Genomic DNA, 23,297 nt, shown 5'->3' on the forward strand with positions numbered 1-23,297 from the left:
TGTTTCAGCTTACTGGGTTTGCTGGGGAAAAATTATTGAAAATCGCGTTGCAAGTGGTTTCGCGGGAAATCACAAGTGCACTTGCCCGACTAAAAATTTGCAAAAAATCGGGAAAACGCGCTGCTGAACCGGTCTTTGCGTCGCTGATAGAGGCAAGTAAGCGCTATATAATGGTGCAACAGCAACTTTGCCAACTCATTCGAGCTTCTCGAAAAAAAATGATAAAAACGATTTTGCAAAAAGATTTGGGCAAAATCACAACTGCACTCGCCTGACTAAAAATTCACACAAAAATTTGAAAACGCGCCACTGAACTCCACTTTGCGGGGTTTATAGGAACCCCGCAAAGGATAGGAGCAGTGGAGGCACAAACACTTTTTAATCTCAATTGGTTTGCCCGGAAAAAATGATTGAAAATCACTTTTGCAAGGATTTTCGCGGCAAGTTAAATATGCAATCGCGTGCCTAAAAAATTGCAAAAAATCCGAAAAACGTGCGAACCGAACTGCGTTTTGCAGCACAAACAGAGGCATTTTTGCGCTATCTAATGGTACAGCAAGCAGGTTTCCAGCTTATTCAGTTTGCTCGAAAAAAGCAATTAAAATTCACTTTGCGCAGAGTTTCACGCAAAGTCACAAGAACACTATCCTGGTTAAAAATTCGCAAAAAATCAGAAAAATGCACGACCAAATTGCACTTTGCAGCATTGATAGCGGCAATTCCTGATAATTTCACTAGTTTTCAATCCACTAGTTTTAAGAAATGCTGGCGAAAGCCAAACTCTTTTGATAATAATGAACAATACAGAAAAACTATTGTCGAAGTTGCTAGTAATATTGAAACAAAGAAAATGCTTCAGGAAAATATGCTGCAAATACAAACAGAATTAACAATAAATCGCTCTTTGCATGCTGCCAGAGCTGCAATAGTAAATTTAGCAAAAAGCCCAAAAAGCCCCCTGATTTAAACAATTCGGTAGCATGTTGAAGCCAATACAAAAACTGGAATAATTACGTGGAATTTTAATTGCCTGCTTTAAATGACTTAGCGCTATTTTGCCGTCGGTTAATTTTCTACATAGCTGGACACAAAAAAATCAGCAACAAAACCTACTAAAATCATTAATAACGAAATTTTAAGACTTATTATTACGAGGTAGGCACTGCGGCCTGGTAGATAATTGCATTATGGGCACATAGACTTATCGATAGAATCGCAGTTTGATACAGAGAAGTAAAAGTAGACGACAAATTTAAAACACTCGGTATACCGACGTATACAATGCCATCAAGTGGATGTAATGCATGATCTTATGTTATGAAACACCGCAATGTTTATGTTACTGGTTAAAAGTTGGGGCTTAACTTTTGGCGCTTTTTCCGGATATTTAAAAAGCGTTCTGGGATGGAAATTTCAGTAAATAAATAGCCAATTAAATTATGAACAGCGAAAAAAGGTAATTTTATTACTGGGCCAATTTCGAGCAAAGTTTCTTATTCCGAAGGCACTTGGAAAAAATGTCAATCTTAATCGATAACGATGACTATATGAAACTGCAAGCATTGAAGCATGTTTGCTTTCGCTTAAACATGCCAACATTGCCGTTTGGCCATTTGCCGCCGCACTAAAAACGAACACGTCATCAATCCGTTGTCTTATATTCGTTGCAGAAAATCTAGTTTTATGAAGAAAAAATGTATCTCTTTACAAAGCGACGTTGCGTTACCCTACCATGTACGGTATATAAATTGGCTTAACACCACTTGGAATCAACCATTCGATATCCAGCTTATCCCTCGAATCAGTTCGGTTCAGTTGTGCCATTTTGTCAGTCAATAGTCGATTTTTTTGGAAATATCGAAATCAACATGAAAATTTTGGTAAGTTTTCATTTTATTAATTTTTGCTTGATTCTTTGAGTCTTTGAGTGATTTTTATTCAAGTTTGAGTTAGAGGAATCTATGGAAAATTCGTCCAAAACGTTGCGAAATTTTTCAGTTCTGATCAAAGTCGAAACAAAAGTGTTTCTTGCGACGAAGACTATTTATTTTGTTTTAAATAAATTAGACTTTTTCAACCTCGTAACGCTAGAAGCGCGTTCGAAAATATTCACATGCAACAGTTATGTTTTATTGCCGTTTGTTGCATGCTGCCCACTTTCCAGTCACGAATCTTCAAATTAATTAGCAATAAAGACGAGTTACTAAGCCTGAAATGCTTTTAATTGCTGTTTTAGGGACTTTTATTCAATTTTATTTTATTACAATTTAGAAGCATTAGAAAATTCGACCACTCATCTTCACACAAATCATGTTTCAAACCTTGCTCATCGCTTAACCAACCACTTTTCAACTCAAATACTGCTTTAAACGTAGCGACAAAAGACGCCTAATTGCCCAAAAAACTCCACAATTTCACTAAACGTTTCGTTAGCATGAGTGTCTAGCATCTTCACATCTGTTCTGTCTGCAAACATTGATCATTTAACTTTTAACATTTAATTTTGGGCGTTATTAGACCGGGTCTATAAGACTTTTGTCCCGACGTTTCGCCAGCACCTCTAGCCAAAGTCCCCAGAGCAGTGTTCACTTCAGGTGGCACTCGCAACTGTGCGAATTTACGTTTTTTTTGCGAAGTTGGGGTCGAAAAATCCACGGCCGGTGAGCGAACAGCCTCATAGTAGGCCCAAAACGACTAAACCGCGTGGTGATGGGCAGGCCTATAAGCCAATTTTCGCCGGTTATAAACCAAAATTCGCAACTGAAATTTTCATTTGGTGCGCCCTATTGGAAGATTTTCAGTATTTTTTCTATGAGTAGTTGTTTTGGCAGTCATTCTTTGGACAATTGGTCCAAAGACCAAATTGACCTAAGTAAAATTTGAACTAAGACGCGTTTGATCCAAACTTCTGAAGATGTAAATCACTAGTGCTTGCGAAACGTCAGGCCGCGAAAGCCTAACTTTCCTAACAGTTCGCTGTTCTTTGATGCATTTTTCTTGTTTAAAAAACAAGCAGAAATGAGTTTTCTTAGTTAAATTAGATCGGGATTTCAATTTCGATCACATTCAAAAAGCGCTATTTGGCTTACCAAGAGTGGTTTAAAGGCTGAATAATTCATAGTAGAACCTCGTGATAAATGCGCCTGCAGTTTCCATTGCACCATTCGCGCAATCTTGGCTTAAATCAGTACCGGACTGAAAAAACCCGCATACCAAGCCAGCTTTTTTGAAACATTATCGCGCTTAAGGCAAGACGCCAGCCATTAATTAAACATACTTAACTCATTCCTTCAGCTGTGGTAATACCGATCCCATTTTGGTAATTTTACATTACGCATTACATCTAGAATTCCTTACACAGTTGTCTTCTTGTGAAACTGCAATGCAGGGTGTCCGATTAGGGCTATTATCGTAAATAAAGTAACAATTTTGATGCAGTTCGACCTATAAGAACACACATTAAAGGGTCTTTAACTTCAAGTGGTAATTAACACATTGATTCCAGATCATCAGTGCTGCTCTCCTGGCTCTGGCTGCTGCTCTGCCAGCAGAAGAGGCATCAGTGAAGCAAAAGAGAGGCATCTTGGGCTTGGAACACTCCCCAGCTCTAATTGGAGGACCTCTTTTGGCTAAGAGCTACTCCACCCCAATCATCCACACCGCTCCAGTTGTAACCCGAGTGTTCGAAGCTCCTCCAGTACCATTGATCAACAATTACGCCCCTCTTATTACTGGGCCGTTGATTGCCAGAGGAATTGGCCCTCACATCTATGGAAAATCCATCTTGTCCGGCCCTATTTATAACTCGGCTCCTATTTATGGCAAGCCCCTAATTGCATCAGCTCCTCTTCTCAGCTACGGACCGAAGTTGGCTTATGGTCATGGCTGGTAAATTTGTTAAAAAACTGCAACCTTCATATGTAGCTAAGCTTGTTTTCTTCTGGTCGTTTGTAAATACTTTGTTCAGTGTTTTGTGTTATTTGTGATGATCTTAGGAAATATATTATTTGAGACATTTTTGCCTTTTTTTAACTGCGTGACTATGAAGCAGCTTTTTGCTGATGAGAAGAGCATTTTGTTAAATTTTTCGTTTTTTTTCCGAAACTTATTTTTGCGTCCAGCATTTTAGCAGTGCTAATTGTGTAAAAAGAAAACCAGACTTGGATTAGTTGCTAATTCTATTTTCAATTTTCAACGCAAAATCGTATTTGAACAGATCAAAAAAATCGCAGATTGAAAAACTGTCCATACAAATTTTTCATTTTTTTCCAAGATTTTTGTGGTCTACCATCAGAGGTCTTGAGCAGTGCCAGTTTAGTAAAATGAAAACTTGTCTCGGATTAATTGCAAAATTTCCTCTCAGCTTTCAGCGAAAAAGAATTTGAGTAGATCGCAAAAATTGCAACATTCAAAAATCTTTCAAAAAAATCTTTAAAAAAATAAATTTCAAGGAAGATTTTGACTGACTGCAGGACAAACATTTTTGCAACAAAAATCTAAAAAACTCTTGGTTGCCAAAAGCGTTTTTACAGCAGCATTCTACAGCCGATTTTTTAGAACTTTTTATTGCATATTTTATTTAATAATTTCCTCAACAATTTTTAAATTGTTTGAATCAAGTTTCGGCGTTATTTTTCAAGTTTCGTTTACATCCCAGTTTGCATCCGTGGAGAAAAAAAATCAATTTGATAATTTAGATCAATTTAACATTTTATAGTAAATACGTACTTCCCCTGTGCCTACAGGGTGAACCAACTCAAGCAACTAAATTGAAAACGGCGAGTTTTTCCAGCAAATTCTATCCGAAAAACTTGCTCATCGAGTACTGAAACTAAAGTACGTCTATTGGCTGAAATGTGTCTGATTCCTTATTATCTCTTAATCATAAAATTCAATTGCGATAGACACGATAAAACAAGCAATTTATACTCAATAGTGCGACTCGAATTCGAATTACCGCTGGATATCGAAATATTTCGGGAAAAAAGTTGCGAAAAACCAACTTTTTAACACCCTTGCAAGGAAGATTCCAAAATGATCTATTCAACTAGGAGTTTTCTGGCCATGTTAGTCATTTTTCTGCTGTTCGGAATTGAGGAGGATTCAGCGATTATAACTCAAAAGGAATATAAGGCAGATTTGCTTTTTTCCTATCAAGTAAGTACGAGTTTTTCGAATTTCACTTAATTACCTTTTACACTTTAGATTGCCGTTAAATACCTTTAATGCATTGTTTTAATGATAAATTGCCGCTTATCAAGTGTTTTGCCATATTATTGGCTTATCAGTTATTTGTTGAAGACTATCATTTGTTCATAAGGTAGACATTTCATATATCATTTACATTCGTTTGCGTCTTGTGTTTGCATTTCTTGCCCATTTTCCGGTACATTATTTTCTCAAATATTTTTTCTTTCAATGGATTTTCAATTTTTTTCTTGCAGCCATCAGGAAGATTACAAATCATCAACGAGGATCTTATTGACGAGGAAATTGAGACCCGGAAATGTTGCCCCACTTGTATCTACATACGAGGATTTGGATGCTTATAATGCCAAAAACATTTTTTGCCAAAGTGAATGTTGAATTTTCCTCCACTCCTTTTTCAGACCTTCTCTTACTCCAAAAGACATTTTCCCGCAATTTCGAGCCAATATTGCAAATAAATCACTGATTATACCCAGCAAAGTGTTACGTTAAGCCTTTGAGATTAAGCGCTGTAGATTTTGACACGAAAAGTGTAAATTAAGATAGCGATCTTACAGTTGATCGATGCTGTATAGGCAGTGATTGGGAATAATAATTGTAAAAATTCATCTGATTTTCATTGCGAAATCCAATCTTATGAGTTAGATGGCAAAATCTGTGCTTTTAATGGGTTTGGTTTAAATGGTAAAGTTTCGCCAATCTGTAAAATTTAACACATTTTTAATCGATAATCATCCGTGAACCGTACGTCACATGAGTAGAAAAATACGGGTTTTCAAAAAAGTTGCAAGAATTTTTTTTATGAAACACCCTGTACATTTTAATAGCATTAGCGCTGTTCAAAAGTTGAATTAAATATGATTCATTCATAGTTTTTGGCAGTGCTTAAACTTACAGTGTTGTTGTGGGTGTTTTAGTTAAAAAACACGAGCTTATCAGGAACGTTTTTTGAGACACTCCGTACATTTTCTTACTTTTCTGGCGCACATTTTGGGAACATTTACATTTTTTCAAAAACTCGACCCCCACCCTTGGAAAAATTTGGCCAAAAATCAAAATTTCACACACCCATTCGTCAATTTCTCCACTTTTAATCAGTACTTTTCCACTTTCGAAGAAATCAACAACCTTCGTTGCCTGGAAACCATCCCTGGTGACGTGTTTCCGGATACACATAAACCTGATCGACCAATCGCTTGTCGACTCTTTGAATACAAGATGTGTACCATGGCAACGAGTAAATACAAACACATCAACTTTGAAAGCCGTATTTATTCCAATTGAAGTTTTAAATGAACCAGCAGAGTTTTTCTCTCTCAGAGCTTTCGGTCTCTTTCTTTGCAATGTTTGTTGAATTATCCCAAAGCTTATGTTGCCATGTTGTAACATTTATAGCATGTAATGCCAAAATAGTGATTTGGTTTCGTTATCTGATCCATTGAGGAAAAACCACACATGGTGTTGACTAATTGGGAGTTAATAGTTAGCGGCAACGCTGCTTGCGGCAATCTTTAACCTTACTTATGCCTTATTTTGACGATTGACATGCGTTTGACTTTCTGGTTTGCTACAAAGATAAATATTAATTTATCTATTTTTTGTTTGAGTTTATTGAGTTTTGTGATTTGTGGTTTGATATCGAATGCGTGACTGTGTTCGATTGTTGTTAGTTCTTAGTTTGTAGCGTGTTTTTAGTTTGTGTTGGGTTCTATTCGGCATGCTTTGTTTATGTTGCATGGCTTTTGTTCTTGGGGTTTTCTTCTGTATAATGCCAGGAAAGTTGTACAGATGCTAATATGGAGAGAATTTGTCGCAAAGTTTCGGTAAGTTTCAAAGCTTAACTCCCGAAAATGTATACTTTAAAAACCGGCGTTTTTTAGTTGGTAAGAATCCCACACTATCCAGGGCATCGGACTACTGGGACTTTGTCCACCCTGTATAGTGTATTATTGTACATAAAAACCTTTAGTAGCAGTCGCAGACAAAAAAGGGGGAAACTGCAAATTAGTAACTCGGTTTTTCCTCAAGTTTTTGCCAGAAAATAAAGGGTTTTGTTGCCCAAATGCCAATTCCTCCTATTCATACCTTCTTTTCCATTGACTTACTAAGTTAAAGTTTTTAATACAAAATCCACACAAAGTTCATGAATAAATCTGATGAAAAAATGTTTCAAAAATGGCGAATAGAGAGCGCGAAACTAAAAATTCACAAAAAAAGCACCAAACTTGCGCTTCAAAACATAAAAAAATTCCCTAACTTTTTGGCATTTCATTGAAAATCTTGCCTTTTGATTTAAGCTTCAGATTTTTGGAACAGTTCGAGTCAACAGGGCTTTGTGAGCGGAAAAATGTTCCAGTTTACCCAAAAGAAAAGTTTCAAAAAAATCGCTCTTTAGACAGTAAAACCGCAAACTCCAGCTCTTTATCATCGAAAAAAACCCACGAAATTCTTCATTTCCTATCAAGTTTATTTAATATCACATTACAAATAAATAACCGGCCGTTACACAGAGTTTCCTTATATATCTATGATGCAATATTCCTATCAATCAATTCACCAGAGCTTAGCATCTCCATATCCTAGACTCAGAGGAGCTCCGTAGCTCTTAGCGTAAATGGGAGCTGGTGCGCTGTAGCTCAAAGTCTTGGACAGCACTGGAGATGAGTAGCTCAAAGCAGGGGCGGCGTAGCTGAGAGCAGGAGCTGCGTAGCTCTTGGCCAAAACTGGCGCTGAGTAGCTCAAAGCGGGCGCTGAGTAGCTCAGAGCGGGCGCTGAGTAGCTCAGAGCGGGCGCGGCGTAGCTCTTGTAGATCGGAGCGGGCGCTGCGTAGCTCAAAGCCGGTGCTGCGTAGCTGATGGCAGGCGCTGCCAAGCTTTTGGCGTAGATGGGAGCAGGGGCGGAGTAGCTCAGCGCTGGAGCTACAATGCTTTTGGTGTAGACGGGAGAGGGAGCGGCGTAGCTGATTGCTGGAGCGTGAGCTGCGATGGACAGAGCTGGAGATGCGTAGCTCAAAGCTGGGGCTGCGTAGCTCAGAGCTGGGGCGCCGTAGCTCTTGATGAGTGGAGCTGGAGCTCCATAGGACTTCAACAAGGGCGAGGAGAGCTCATAGGAGGAGCCCAGAAGGGATTCTTGGCCGTATCCGTATCCAAGATCTAAAAGACCGCGCTTGGTTTGCTTCTTTTCTTCGCCTTCTTCCTTTTTGGCAGCGGCGCTTACGGCCAAAACAGCAACAAACACAATCTGCAAATTGAAATAAAAAAGTCGTTAGTGGGTTTTGACCGAAGTTTTTTTATTTTTTTGCATAGTATATTTTTGGTGTTTCAGTGGTAAATGGTTGATTGTTGGCTTCTATTAGTCCACTTCACTGTCTATCATTTTCATTTTATTATTCCTGAATGTGTGCAATATTTAAAAATAAAAATGTATSGAAAATTTCTGCGTTAAATCAATTTTGAAACATAAGTACAATCAGGAAAATCACATATAGAARTGTTTTTCGGGCTTTGAAGCYGTGGTCCATGGGAATTTCTTATTTCGAAGTGATCTCCCGTGCTTACCGACTAAGACGGAACTGTCTTACGTCACAAACGTCAGACAGTTCCGTCTTAGTCGGAAAGTCTGACGTTTGTGACGTAAGACAGTTCCGTCTTAGTCGGTAAGCACGGGAGATCACTTCGCCCACTGCCTCATCGTCTTTGATAATGTCCACCGCAGTTGTGGACGAAACGTCAGGAAGAATTGAAAATCATTTCTATATTTGATTTGACCGGCCGTGAGAGCCTTCATAGTCTGATAGTCAGGAAAATATTTAAACAATCGCACCAAGAAAACTATGACTAAATGCTAAGAATAGACAGAGAAAATTAAAGCTTGCTTTGTGTAACCATTTTTTGTCACACATTTATTAGTTGGGGAAATTAATTTAAAGTGTCCGTAAAATTAGACCCAATTCATCACTTTTTCCTGATAAAGCCGATGGAATACATAAATGACTAATATTTTAATGAAAAATTCATGTTCAGAGATTGTGAGGAATTATTGAAAATTAGAGCACAATTGCGAAATTGCATTGATTTTGCGCTTTTTTCAATCTTGTCTAAGAACTGAAGCAAACAATGTTCGAACATAAGAAATTATAACCAGAGATTAATATTTTATGGAAAAACCAAGAGATTGACAGAAATTGTTGAAAATTAAGACATAATTGCGAATTTACATTGATTTTGCACTTTTTCAATTTTTGCGAATAATCTAATGTTGAATAAGTTATTGGCTTGCTTTAAGAACGGAAGTAGAAAATGTTGAAATATGAAAAACAGCAAAGAGTTTAAACACTTTAATGAAAAATCAATGCTCAGAATGGCCAGGAATTATTGAAAATTAAGAAAATTGCATTAACTTTACACCCTTTCGATCCCGCCAAATAAACCAATGTTGGGCGATTTTTTAAAGTTATTTCGTTTTCAAGACTGAAGTAAATAATGTTGGAGGACAGAAAATATGAAAGAGTGAGAAGTATTAATACAAAAAAATGTTTTGGGCATCCAGTTTGACACAAAAAAAACTGTTTAAAAGTCGGTAGATAGAAAAATCCACTAAAATTTAAGCGTATGAATACTGATAAAATCCGCCCAAAAATATACGGTCAGCACCTAAAACAGCTACTCAGTACTTACCAAGAACTTCATTTTTAGGCAAGTAGTTTGAATCAACTGATACCGATTCCTTCCCTCGCTGACTATTTATAATTATGAACAAAAGTGGTGGCAAGTCGCCTTTTAATTCCTGTGCTTTACTTTTATGACATATGCTGAATTTCTTAATGCGATCACGAAAAATATCGCTAAAACTCGAATATCAGTACATGGCCAGTGGCGCAGCCAAGGTTCGGTTCAGCTTAGTATGATTAAGCTCTTGTGCTGATGAAAAAATTGCCTTTTCATTAACTGGGTCAATTTTTGCAGTTAAGCTGTTCATAATAATACAGTTATATTTCACTTGCAAGTTTGATATTTTCTGATTTTACCAGCGTCTTTTGTCCTCTATATTTGATTTTGCTGCAGTTCCTCTGTCTTGGCATGTTAATGACTTAAATCAATATCTTTTATCCATCACTAGGAGATGATTTTTGCTATTTTTCAGACCGAACCACTCGGTTTTCCGCCGTGAAGACCCCAAGAAAAATCGTCTTGTTCTCTGTCCACATTATAATCTAAATAGGCATTTTTTCCCCAAATAATATTTAAATTGGAAGCGAAATGCATTTAGACGCATTGGAGTAATAAGTTGAAAACTAGCAATGAAATTTAAAAAATAATCTTTTAAACCTTTGAACTGAAACTGGGGCTTAGTAAGGTAAAATCCCGATTCCTTTAATCATTTTTGCAATTGAAACTGGTGAGTTTTTCTGGCGTTTGAAGCCAAAATCAGCTTCAAATCGACAAGAAAACCAATTTTTCGGTTGTTTTTTTTTGATGATATTAAATGACGAAAAACCTTATTGGATTTTGGACGCCAATGAAGTGAAGGGCGTCAGCATTGAATGGAAGACTCAATAGCAGCAGGTCATCTCAAAACCAAATTATTCGAATTATGCAATAATAAGTTTTGATTGAACCGATATTGCGCAAATGGGCGAGATCGATTCAACAAAGTGATTAATTTTGCGAGCGATTTTCTTCTACAGGATGTTACCACGTTGGAAGGCCGTTTCTTTTAGTTATTTGGCAAAAACCTGAGACAAGGTTGGTGTACTTTTACCCGCCTGTTTCATTTTATTGAGATGTTAATTGTTTTTTGAAATCGTTGGTAACATTTCTTGCATAATGGCCCGATGTTGAGTGGCCGAAATGTGAACAACTCGGGGTTTTGTCCTTTCAGCTCTTTGTTTTACAATCAGAAGCCAAATCTGAGTGATCTCGTCTAATTTAAAACTGCTGATCAATTTATTGATGAAAACTTTTCATTAAAAAATAAATGAATCGATTTGATCGGTGCAGAACAACAACTGCCTACAACTTTAGCAACAATTGAAGAATTGACCAGCTTGTGAATGCAACATTGACCGTTGTACGCAACAATGAGCTCTTTTATTATTCAATTACGTAAAAATATCTTTTGTGAATCCTTCACTGGGTCACTGGAAAATTTGCCTTGATTTTCAGGCTTCTTTCAAGTGTGTGAAACATTTGGTTTCATAATTGCTAAGGTGTTCAAGATTAAGAGCATTCGACCGATTGCAGTTAACAAGTCATTTGGGGCTTTCGAAGTACATTTTTAGGCCAAAACTGCGCAAAAATTCAATTAATTATTAGGTAAAAAGATTTTTAATGACTTGCACTTGCCTGCATTCGCTGTTAAGTTTGTTAACGAATTTCTTATCCGATGCAATCGTTCAAGCCACGTCTGTTCAGTAAACCCAAAAGCAGGAACTCAGAGATCTAATGAATTATACCTTTAATTGTGTCACACACATTGGATACAATTTGCTGATAATGCGGAAAATGAAAAATTACATACACAACATTATATGAGCAGGAGAGAAGCTGTATTATGAACTGGCATATTAAGTAGAAAGTTCTTTTTTTCTGGGTATGGACGTAATGGATCGTGTATCAATTGGCGTTTTTTTGCTTCAATTTGAAATAATCGCTTCCGAAGCACCAGTTGAAAAAGTTCAGGCTTTCCTGGAAGAAACTTTTGGATTTCGGGCCGGGTTAATGAAACTGTTTTTTTCGAGGTTTGTTCGCTTCAGATGACACAGCCCTGAAGGTGGTAGTCATGGGTGCTAGCGAAACGTTAGGACCCAATTCCTATCGACTTCCGATGGTCCAAAAACACTTAATATCGACAGTGGGAATTTTGAAAATTGCCTTTAAGTGAGTGGGCGTTTGAGGTTTGCAGGGCGAGCATGCAAAAGCTCCTGCTTGCCCCATTTTTTCCTCAATTTAAGTCGAACACGTCCGCCCAGCACTGAATAGAGTTTCTGCTTAAAAATCGGCAAACTTCCGGATTTTGCACCGTTCACTTTAGTCAATGGAAATTTTCGAAAACCGCTTTAGAGTGAGTGGGAAGAAAATTTTAATTTTTTCAAAAAATCGACCTCCATCCTTAGAAAAATTTCGGTCACAAATCAAAATTTGTGTGTGTTTTTTGAGCCCAAACTGTTCATTTCGACGTAAGAAGTTCAGAAATATGCATTTATAAAGTGTTTGGATCAAAAATGAGGAAGAAATCGTCGGCTAAAGATCGTGAACGCTAAAAAAATGCTTAAAGTGTGCCGAAAATGTCTATTAGTTCGGATCGGAAATTTCTACCATGCTTTTCAATGAGTTCGAAACGTAAAATTTGAGACATTTTGAAAAAATATTTCGGACAAAAATCAAAATTTCCCTCACACCCATTCGTCAATGATTAATTTCGTCCACAAGGAATATTTTCGGCACAAAATCAGTACTTCGCCACTGATTAGAAGAAATCAACAACCTTCGTTGCCTAGAAACCGCCTCTGATGACGCGCGTTTCCGGAAACACGTAAACCTGATCGACCAATCGCTTGTCGACCCTTTGAATACAACACATGTACCATGGCAACGGGTAAAAACAAACACATCAACTTTGAAATTCGTTGTCAATAAAGCAGTATTTATTGCAATTGAAGTTTTAAATTAACCTATTTTTACACGTTCGTTTTGGAAAAAGTGTCTTATTTGTTAAAATTGCGTGTCGAAGGATTGAAGGACGCGAAAATGTGACTTTAAACTAGAAAATTCGCGATTGTAAAGGAAATGTTGGCGATTTTTGCGACTTAAATCGTTGGCAGGATTTTAGTGTGGAAAGTTTTCAAATTGAGACCCGCTGTATTGGAAAACAAGAGCATTCTACAGGGCGGCCAAGGTAAGTGTGTATTATCTGAACCTTCTAGCTTGTTTTTTAATCAGTTCGATGCATTTTTTGCGTCTGGGAGCTGAAAATATGGTCAAATTTAAGACATTTTGAGAAAACTTGAATTTTTTCAATCCAGTTCAAAACGCACTGTTCCCCTCAATTTTCCCTCAACTTCAGTCGAACTTCCGACAATCGTAGAGAGCACCAGCTGCTAAAAATTAGCGTACTTTAGGAGTCTGTGCCAGTTGGGTTCGACAGCGAAACAAACGTGGGCATTTCAACTTTGCAAACTTCCATTCAAAAGTCTCTGCTTTGCTTACCTCATTTTATTCCCAGTTTAAGCGAAACTTGCTTACCTCATTTTATTGCCAGTTTAAGCGGAACTTACGACAAGTAGAGAGCATAGTTTGTGCCCAAAACTGGTGAAACTTTCGGGTTGGGCACCACGCGGTTCAAATAGCGGCAATTTTTCAAAATTGCCTTTGCTTTTGCGGGAATTTCTACCTAGCAAGCAAATACTCCAATTTGATTGAAACTTCCCGGAATCATAGCGCATAAGTTCGGCTCCAAGACGGAGGAATGCGCCGCTCAATTCATTATGCTCAATTTTTGAAAATTGCCTTGTAGTGAGAGAAAGTTTCATCTTTGCATGTTCCCCTTCAAAATGTCGATTCGGTTCAAATTTTTTGCAAAGTCTGTGCTCTAAAATGTAGAATCTTTGCTTCATTCCAAGACATTCCTCTAATCTAATCTAATAAGACGACTAATCTAAATCTAATAATCGGAAAATCACAAGCAAATTCTGGCATGTCTTGCGTTCCCCGCCTATGGATTCTAAGCTTTCAGCTTTGAAACTGGACTGGGATTTTATAATTGAGTCTTGCATTTTCAGGTCTTTCACTTAAGACACAGATGGAATTTTGGAAATTTTTACAGAAATGTAGCGATTGAAAAATCTGAAAAGTTACATAAGTTTTTTGCTTGCCCAAGGGGCCTGTCCGTCCACAAAACAGATAGTCTCAGTGGCCTCGTTTTGGCTGTACGCATACGATTGCTAAAAATAAAATCTCAACTCGACTAAAACCGGCAATTGTTATGTCATTGCTGAGTTCCTTGTCTGAATCAAGATTAAGAACATGCAAGGCTACAATTGTCTACCAATATTACCGATAGATTGTGGATCAATCCGGCTTTAATTGGCTGTTCATTCAACTCGATTAGTGATCATTTAATTGTCGATGACTAAGAACGGGGACAACACTCTGTATAGATGGCCATGCTATAGAATCAGATTTATTTTCCACCTGCAACCGCAGCGATTTTGAAACAAACCAGGCATTTTTATGGGCGCTATTTCGCATGAACTAACAGGGCCATTAGCCAGAACTAGACCAGTCTGCTGATCAATGGCGACAAAAATTCAGTTTTATTCCGCCAAAGCCGATTTAATGCGATAAAGCCAATCTTGGAATGGAAGTGTGTCTTGATTTCTTCCAATGTTGAAATCGCCAGTGCTTTACATTAAGAAAAAACAACATTAAGCCAACATGTTCATTGAAAAGACGTCCATTAGGATCCAGTTTGAAAAAACGATTTGATTTTCCTCAAGAAGGATTCGGATGCTTCCAATCACCTGCTTCTGAGGCATGCAGATGTGCATAGATAAAAAAAAAACCTAATTGCAAGAACAAGCAAATTTTTAAGTTGGGAGCTTTTAACCAGATTCTTTCGATGAATTGCCATAGTGCGTCATCTAAGTCGGCCATCAAAGACTTTCTTTAGACCTTGTAAACTCATCGAATAATATCCATAACAAGTTATGTAGGCAACAGTCCGGTAACAAACACGTTTGAAATGTGAAAAATTGAAGCATAACCCACATATTACTCAATAAATAATCCATTGTTTCTGAAGCACGTGCAACTCGAAGCCTGTCAAGTTTCATGGAGATTTTGAAAACACTACATCTAGATTTACATTGTGTGCATCGTGAGATTTTTTAATTGTTCGCCTAACTTTCGCCTATCGGTGATCGGTTTGCCGGCAATCAACCACTGTTTTGGGCCACACCCAGGCTGTGAAGTGCAGTTTWGTTTTCGCAATTTCTGCCATGCGATATGCCCATTAATGTGGGGGTTTTCGTGGGAATTTTGGTAATTTTTTGAAATTTTAATGGATGAGATTGCAGAGTCTKACGCAATGAATTGTCTAATAAATGCATGAAWCTACMAGGGTTAATCAGAAAAATTAATTATWTGGAGATCAAATGGTCGGTTCTGAACGGCRAATTGAAAYATTGAGGGCTTTTCGGGCAATATTTGGCGGTTTTAGAATGATTGTTCTGTCATGAACAGAAACGTGGTTYTGCAATTTAAAAAAATCRAGTTGTGCAAATTTTGCGGCGCCTAACCCGAAAGTTTCACCAGTTTTCGAGCAAAAACTATACTCTCTGCTTTCCGAAAATTTCACTACTAAATGGGGAGAACAGGGATTTTTGAAGGGAAGATGGCAACGTTGAAATTTTCATCCACTCAAAAGCAATTTTGAAAAATTCTCACCKTTCAGWCTAARTCTCGCACACACTGGAAGTTTTCCTGAAGTTTCCTGGAAATTGAGCCAACATGGAGGCAAGCAGAGACTTTTGAAAGAAAACTTCCTAAGTTGACATGCCCGCTAACGCAAAGGTACACTGTTTAAAATGAGTAGAAAATTCAGTTACTCTTCAGTAACTTTTGTAACTGAAAATTCAGTTTTTGGTTGTTGAAAATAAATTAATGTACATTTTGATTGAATTTTCAGTATTCTTAATGAAAATCCAAAATTCAATAACATGSAACTGAAAAGATTTCAGATCTTAACCTATTTGCAGGTATCTGTCAGTTCGTACTASAWCGGACGAATTATTTATTATTCTTTCGWCAGTTACGTGACAAATGCCAGAMAGGCTTATGACAGTGGCAATATAAAATAACCTAATTCTTCTTCTGCTTTTTTACTAAAAGTCATTTGTATTTTCAATAACAAGTATCTGAATKTTCAGTTACTTGTGTGGAAACTTCAGTTACATTTGACTGAAAATTCAASCAKATTTTTTTAATAGTGTAATTTTSAAAAACTCCGGTTATTTTAACTACGTGGCGTTAGTGGCGTGGTAGTTCTGGGTTTCTGGAAACTCCCAGAAATTTYCCATTAACGCGCGTTTWTCCACACTTAAAGCAGCCTTTCTCCTCTTTCTAGTRATATTATGAGCGGGATTGTGGGATTTTCGGCTTTTTYTTGCCAAATTCATCAAAAATCCTCGCCTCGCTTTAGTAAATTAAAACATTCTGGAATGGCAGAAATTTCCTATTAAAGTGAGTTTTTCCTTTTCCTCACTTAAAGCTGCGGAGTTCCTCTTTTGAGAGATATGATGGACAGTCTTGAGGATTTTTCGTTTTTTCTTGACAAATTTTTGAAAAATCCGTGTTTACCAACGGCCAATCGCCTCACCTTGGTAACTCAAAAAATCCTGGAGAAACTCTCATAAACTTCCGATTAAAGTGGGTTTTTCCCACTGAAAGTCGCGGACTTTCTCTTTCGAATTATATTATGGGCAAAGTTGAAAAATTGTTGGTTTTTTCTTGGCGAGTTTTTGAAAAATCCGTGTTGTCCAACGACCAACCGCTTCGCTTTAGTATCCGAACAAATTCTGGGAACACGCAGAAATTTCCTATACAAGTGAGTTTTTCCTCACTTAAAGCAGCCCATTTTCTCTTTTTCAAGTGCGGGCCGGACTCAGGAATTTTTGGTTTTTTCTTGACGGGTTTGTGAAAAACTCGGGTTTTCAGTAGAAGTTTCAGTTTGAAAAAATTACAGAGAAGCAGATAGTGTGGAAAAGTTGAAACCTCCTCTCACTCAAGGGCAATATTCAAAAATTCTTCACGGCTAAATCGAGCGGCTTATGCAGTTTCTCTATGTTTGAACTCAAATTATACTCTTTGCGCGTTGAAAGTACTACATAAATTCAGGAAAAAGCAGGCAAGCAGCTGCGTTTGAGGGAGTGGAGAACTTGCAAAAAATAAAAATTCTTCTCACTCAAAGGCAATTTCCGGAACTTCAGCTGTCTAAATTTAGTAACGCTTAAACCAGGCTCTTCTTAATGTAAGTTTCAGAGAAATTGACGCAAAATTGAGGCAAGTAAACAGTTTTCAAAGGCAAGTTGCAACGTTGATATTTCCACTTACTCAAAAACAATTTTCAACTTTGGCGCGCTAAAATCTGGAAGTTTCACCAGCTTTGAACAGAAACTATACTGTATGCTGTCCGGAAGTTTCAGTCTCAAATTGAGGCAATCAGAGGCTTTTGCTGAGGCGTTTGCCACGTTGAAACTCCTACCCACTCAAGTAATGCAAAACGCACAAAATGCGAAACTTGCTATAGAAACTTCCACAACTTCGCCTAGAAACTCTCAGGTGTTGTGTTGTGTAGCTATTCACTTGTAGATCTTCTTCCAACAGCATAATTCGTTGTCTTCTGACTGATTTTACGGCGAAAACATCGACGGTTTGTCGATTACTTTCTTCTAAAGTTTCTTTAATAACTTCCGGATCCTAATAATGGATCCATGCGTGTTACCGAAACGTCAGGACCAAATCCATACTAGGGAGGTTTTGGGCCCCGTAATTGCAACACGCTTTACGTTATCCGCTATTCTGAGCATGCGCCATAGTAAAGAAATAACCGTTTACGTTATTAGAGGATAACGTGTTCCCTTATTTACGTCCGAGTAGCGGTAACGTTAATAAGCATCACGTTAAAGAGCGGAACGACGGTGTTGACATATTTCTGACTTATATTGGCGGTGGCCTAATAATTTGAAGCTTTGAATTCTTCCGATTAACATAATGTGCAGTTTTAACAGGAAAATTAATGAATTTTTAAGCAGAACTGCTGATAAGCGTGAACAAGAATACTTCTCACGCCTATTTTAGGCGACTTTTGAACGTACTAGCGGCGTTTTCTTCAAGTTGAACGCATTAATTCAGCGACGTTTTTTTCGAAACGAATTAAGAACATTCATGTTATTCGACTGTTGGTGCAATCAAATGTGCAGAATCTCACTACGTAAACGTTGCTCCATTACGTAATACCCTTAAGACTAGATCGAGGAATAGTGACACACCTGCTTCCAACTTAATGGCCCAGAAGAAACCGGCTGGGCTGTTTTAGACCACATAAATCGAGCAATATGGAATATACGGAATAGTAGATTTATGAATCTATGATTTAACCAGCTAACTATGCACCAACAACGTTGTATTTCTAAGGTTTATATCTTCAAACCTTCTATTTAACTGTATACGCTTAATTGGTCAATTATGCGGTTTTACGTGCAGGCTGAAATGGCAGCAAGTTTTTCTGCGAATTTTAAGTGCAATGGTTTGTTGAACCAGCTCAATATTTAAGGACTTTGGATTGAAACGTGGACCGAAGGATTGTAGTGTTGAACAACATTTCAATAAGCACACTTAGTAAAAAAACAGGTTGCAACAGCTATTCTCTGATGTGTGGGTATGCCAACTCATTTCCAATTAATCCCGGAATGTATGCAGATTTCAATTTCCCAATCCAGCTGAAGACAGTAAAATTATTCATGCTTAATCACCTCATATAAATTAAATCTTCGTGTTCTGAGCGGTTACATGCCAATTTAAACCGCATAACGTAACAGGCCGGTAATTTATTAATTTTTTTCTAATTAACTTCCTTTCAATGGTTGTCTGCAGGAAAAAACGTCTTCGACTGCAATAATTTATGCGGCCGCTCTTGATCTACATTAGACCACAATAACAGTGGGTTTTTATGCATCTATAGGTTTTAAATGTTATGGGTGGCAGTTATGGGAAAATCGACCACTGAGGCAATCGAGTCAATTTAATTATAGCTTTATGGTTGGTATATTGTTCAAGTTTATTACGTTTTTCTTGTAGCTGATGTGTTATTTCTTCTCATGTTTCAAACGTCGATGTTTAGTTTTTGATTCTGACACGATTTAAATGAACCTTTCAGAATTTGTAGAACGAAGTGTGTTCTATAGGGTGTGCGAATTTCAAGATGGTGCAAGCTCTGGATGGGAAGTTGCGATTTTTTAAAAAAGAGCGTATATTTGAGCGAAAATCACACGTGATTTACATAGCGAGGACGAATTAGATTTTAAGGCGACGCAAATTAAGCTCTTTCTCTAAAAAATAATTTTTAAACCCAAGCGTCCTCTCTAGGCCTTGCGAGTTTCACGACGGTTTCTGCTGGAGATTAAAAATTGAATTTTTAATCGAATTTTTAAAGAAGGTGAATTTGAGAAAAGAGAGAGAGAAAGAAGAGTGCATTTGAGCGAAAACTTCTATTTCCACACGTAGGTCTGCCAATTCTCGATTTTGGCAAAAAACGGCTTTTTTTCAAAAAATATTTGAAATAAAAAGTGTGACGAAAGGCATAAGCTACAATTTGAGCACTTTTTTGAGTTTTTTTTCAGTTATCGTGAGGCACGCAAGAGCGAAAATAAAATGTCTTAAAATCTCCCAAAAAACCCTAATTGTGACCGAACACGGCATTTTGCCGAAAAACGTTTCAAATAAACAGTGTGCGGAATGGAAAAAGCTATAATTTGATGGCAGCTTTATATATTTCACGCCATTAATAGCCAAATGAGGGCGACAAGTAACACATATTGATAATTACCATCGGTGTTATTGCCATCAGTCACTTCTTGCTTTTCAGGGGTGTTCCGGTGAAGCTACAAACTCTTCCCTTGGAGGGCTACCTGAGGAGCTTCTTTCCCACCCAACAGCAGCAATTTTTAGTGGCTACGATGAACCGTTTTATCTTCTTTTTTACTCACTGAAGAACCGAACGCAATAAAACTCCCATTACTGTACCTGTATTTGCATAACGCGCAGAAGTCCGATTTTCAGGCAATTGAAATCAAATTCTCAGGAGTTTCAGAGCCAATTTTATCCTATCAAATGTGAAAGTTTCCAAATCGTGTCTGCTCGAGATGCAAAGTTACAAATTTTTATAGAAGAGCGTGCATTTGGGCGAAAATTGCGATTTTCACTCGTTCGTCTACAAGGCGTGCGCGATTCAGATTTTAAAGAGAAAATGAAACTATCACGAGTTTTGGAGGCAAATCTCTTCTGTCGAGTGCGTGACTTTTTAAAGTTTTCCGGAAAATTTAAAAAATATGAAAAAATTTCCCAGCCCTTTTAGAGCAAAGTGTATTTTATAGGGTGTGCGAGTTTTCAGTTGGCGCGTGCTCTGGATGGAACGTTGCCAATTTTCAAAAAAGACTGTGCATTTGAGCAAAAACTCCCGTTCGCAAAAAACTAAATTGAGCTTTAAAGCATAAATTAAAACCATTGCGACTGAAGGTTCACCAGGACTCAAAGATCGCGCAGAAGAGAATAGAAATTTCAAGAGTTTTTTTTTTAAGAATGTCACTGAAGTACTGAAGAAGACTTTCATTTGCCCATTCTTGCATGGGAAAGCAATTAGACGCTCTTTTCATGCGACTAGGCAAATTCAAAGGAGCCTAGAAAATAGCTTAGGTAGTGATTTGTATGAGGAAGTGACAAGTTTATCCACTTGATATTTGTTAATTTTTTTTTACATAAAAGACCGCTAATTTCAATACTTAAGGAAAATAATACGTTTAGAAACCGATGCGGGCAAATTGCACGTTGGTACCCATATAAAAGAAATTGAGTTTTGGCCAAGCAAACAATCCATTTTTTACTGTTCATCGACAATGTGTTTATAAGCTAGATTTTTTTGAAGTGTTGCTAATCACTATGAGAATTTTTGTGAGTATTTCGCTTGTTAACAGAATTTGGCTTGAAGCTGGTGAGGTTTTTCCAAGGCTTTAGGCAGTCGAAGGAAATTATTTGTTAAGCAACAGTCGCAAAAGGTCAACTTTTCAGCCATTTTGTGGCGAGTTTTCCCCCTTAAAGTCCGGAAAACTCGATCAGTTTCATTCGAGTTGTGGTCTGATGTTAATGATTTAAATTCCAATATTTTCAGATCTTTCTTGCGTTTGTGTCCGCATCGGCGGCTACTTTCCATAAACTGCGGCCGAATAAAATCTACAAAACCGTGGTGGAACCATTTGTGGATTACGCCCTAAAGGGCTTATTTACTGGAAGTGTTGTCGACCCAATCGGCCAGCTATTCACTGGAGGAGGAAAAAAGTCCAAACACCCCAAAGGCAAACATTTTCGTTACTCCTTCGGCCCTTATCAGGATTATCACCATCAGGAGCCGTACTTCCATCATGAACCCGATGTATATTTTCATCATCATCATCAGGCTCTTTATCCTCCTCCTTGTGCTCAACATGTGGAATTCCATCCACATCATGTTCCTCATGCGGCTGTTCCGTTTTATCCACCTGCGGATGAGCATTATGGCGGGTTTGATTATGGTAGTGGACATTTCGATGGTGCTTTTGAACATTACAAGGATTTTCAGTTCGATTGAAACTTTGGTTTAGTTTATTCATGTATTTCTAGTTGATTATTTGATTAAAGAGTAAAGTGAGTGAATTCAATTTTTTTAATAAATTGTTTATTCTTTTGGGTGGGATATTTTGTTTTGTAGAGAGTTAAACCTGCAGACTTAGTCAATTATTCGGACATTTTTGCTTGTGAAGAATAGCTCCAATGTGGCAAATCAGGTGGATTTTTTGCGGAGATTCGCATGTAAAAGTTGCTTTCTTCTATTAATCGTGAATGATGTAAATGCATTTGGGCCCCTGGTTTTGCAACTAGCGAACTCTGTTTTTGTAGTTTTAAATTAATATTCAGTCGTAATTGATTCGCATAAGAGCATTCGCCATTCTAGTGGTTTAGAGAAAAGTGTTCTGTTTTAAGCGCTGACTCAAGTGTTATCCAGTTCATTGAATTGTTCACAGATGTTACAGAGTGTTGCGGACTTTCTCACATTATTTCTGTCGTGAACGGGAGGGTAAAAAAAGGGAAAACTCGAAATTAAAAATTCAATACAATTGCAATAAAGTAAAAAACAGCAAAGGATTTGCTGGTTGAATGCCACCTCTGAAGATGCAAGCCGCGATTGCTTGCGAAATATCAGAACTACATATTTTCTTCATGCAATTTCTAGTTTAATGCAAAATATATAAACTCTATTCATTGGCATGAATTGCGCTTTCTGCACAGATATGTTAAATTTGCGAGTCAATCAACGCTTGCCAATCATAGTGCAATCTAATTTTTAAAGCAAATGTAATCATTTAAATTTGCCACACTGTTAATAGCTTGGGCACATAATGCGACAACACTCGATACGCATTTATGCTGGAAGAAAAAAATTAATTTGAGAAAACTCCCTGTATTTGTTAATTAGTTTTGCAGATACAGGGTGATCCATTTACTTGGACTGGAAGCTACAGAGTAACCTGTGTTTTAACAGATGGGGAAATACAGGGTGACTGAAAATTGGCGTTATTCCTCTGGAAGTGTCTTGGGAGTACAGAGAAAGTAGTAAAAGAAATTAAATGTTATTTAAAACTCAGATTTTTGCAAAAAACTAGATCAGAAGGATGGCAACAATGTWATAGTCCCATGACTAATCGCATATTCGCAAATTCGYTGTTGAYTTACATTTTACATTATTGACAAGGGCTGTCTACCTGTCACTTCTGTTAATGACAAAAAACATCATTGCCGCGTTGACTTTTCATCAAAAAATTGTAGAAGAGTACTTCYTTAATATCAAAAATTTTAGTAATTTGACAACAAGGTCGTAATTTTTATTTTCGAATGCTAAAGTACTTCCAATCAAACGAGGGACCTCTTAAAAATAATGCTTAATAACAAAGTTGAAATTCGATCTTCAACTATTAAAATCTTCTTGAAATTTTAGAATTTTTTTTTAAATATTTTTCTTGTACTCTTTATATACCCTTAAAAGGAATGGCGCCAATTTTGAGTCACCCTGTATACAGCTAAATGTTTTCTACAGATAGGAAAATATCAGATTTATTCTCGGGCTCGTTTGGATGATGCGAATTTTAAAAAGATACAGCGCAATTGAGAATAACATTTACCAACCGGAAAAAAGTTAAATTCGGGGCAATTTCAATAAGACTTTCAGCATCTGTAGAGCTAATCATCTGCTATAGATGGTGAAAGTTTCAAACTTCTACTGGA

The 23,297-nt window shown here is 37.4% G+C and overlaps 2 protein-coding genes and 3 long non-coding RNA genes across 5 annotated transcripts; 4 read left to right on the forward strand and 1 right to left on the reverse strand.

Moving 5' to 3' along the window:
- Nucleotides 1-14: 14 nt before the first annotated feature.
- Nucleotides 15-4,015, forward strand: LOC109541896. Its single transcript, XM_019910890.2, has 2 exons — nt 15-1,880; nt 3,506-4,015. The coding sequence occupies exons 1-2, from the start codon at nt 1,869-1,871 to the stop codon at nt 3,890-3,892; spliced, it is 399 nt and encodes a 132-aa protein (XP_019766449.1). The 5' UTR covers nt 15-1,868; the 3' UTR covers nt 3,893-4,015.
- Nucleotides 4,016-5,228: 1,213 nt separating this feature from the next.
- Nucleotides 5,229-5,816, forward strand: LOC109541894. The gene is made up of 2 exons (XR_002172381.2): nt 5,229-5,386; nt 5,445-5,816. It is a non-coding gene; the product is annotated as an uncharacterized LOC109541894 (long non-coding RNA).
- Nucleotides 5,817-6,332: 516 nt separating this feature from the next.
- LOC109541893 lies at nt 6,333-21,671 on the forward strand. The gene is made up of 2 exons (XR_002172380.2): nt 6,333-7,031; nt 21,151-21,671. It is a non-coding gene; the product is annotated as an uncharacterized LOC109541893 (long non-coding RNA).
- LOC109541892 (cuticle protein 16.5) lies at nt 7,655-9,990 on the reverse strand. The gene is made up of 2 exons (XM_019910886.2): nt 9,885-9,990; nt 7,655-8,448 (listed from the first exon to the last, which is right to left on the reverse strand). The coding sequence occupies exons 1-2, from the start codon at nt 9,894-9,896 to the stop codon at nt 7,762-7,764; spliced, it is 699 nt and encodes a 232-aa protein (XP_019766445.1). The 5' UTR covers nt 9,897-9,990; the 3' UTR covers nt 7,655-7,761.
- On the forward strand, nt 12,499-14,518 carry LOC125504880. The gene is made up of 2 exons (XR_007281766.1): nt 12,499-13,104; nt 13,988-14,518. It is a non-coding gene; the product is annotated as an uncharacterized LOC125504880 (long non-coding RNA).
- Nucleotides 21,672-23,297: the final 1,626 nt, after the last annotated feature.

The sequence above is a fragment of the Dendroctonus ponderosae genome, unplaced genomic scaffold, assembly GCF_020466585.1.
Source record: "Dendroctonus ponderosae isolate FM_Combo_2020 unplaced genomic scaffold, Dpon_F_20191213v2 Dpon_F_20191213_6, whole genome shotgun sequence".
NCBI lineage: Eukaryota > Metazoa > Arthropoda > Insecta > Coleoptera > Curculionidae > Dendroctonus > Dendroctonus ponderosae.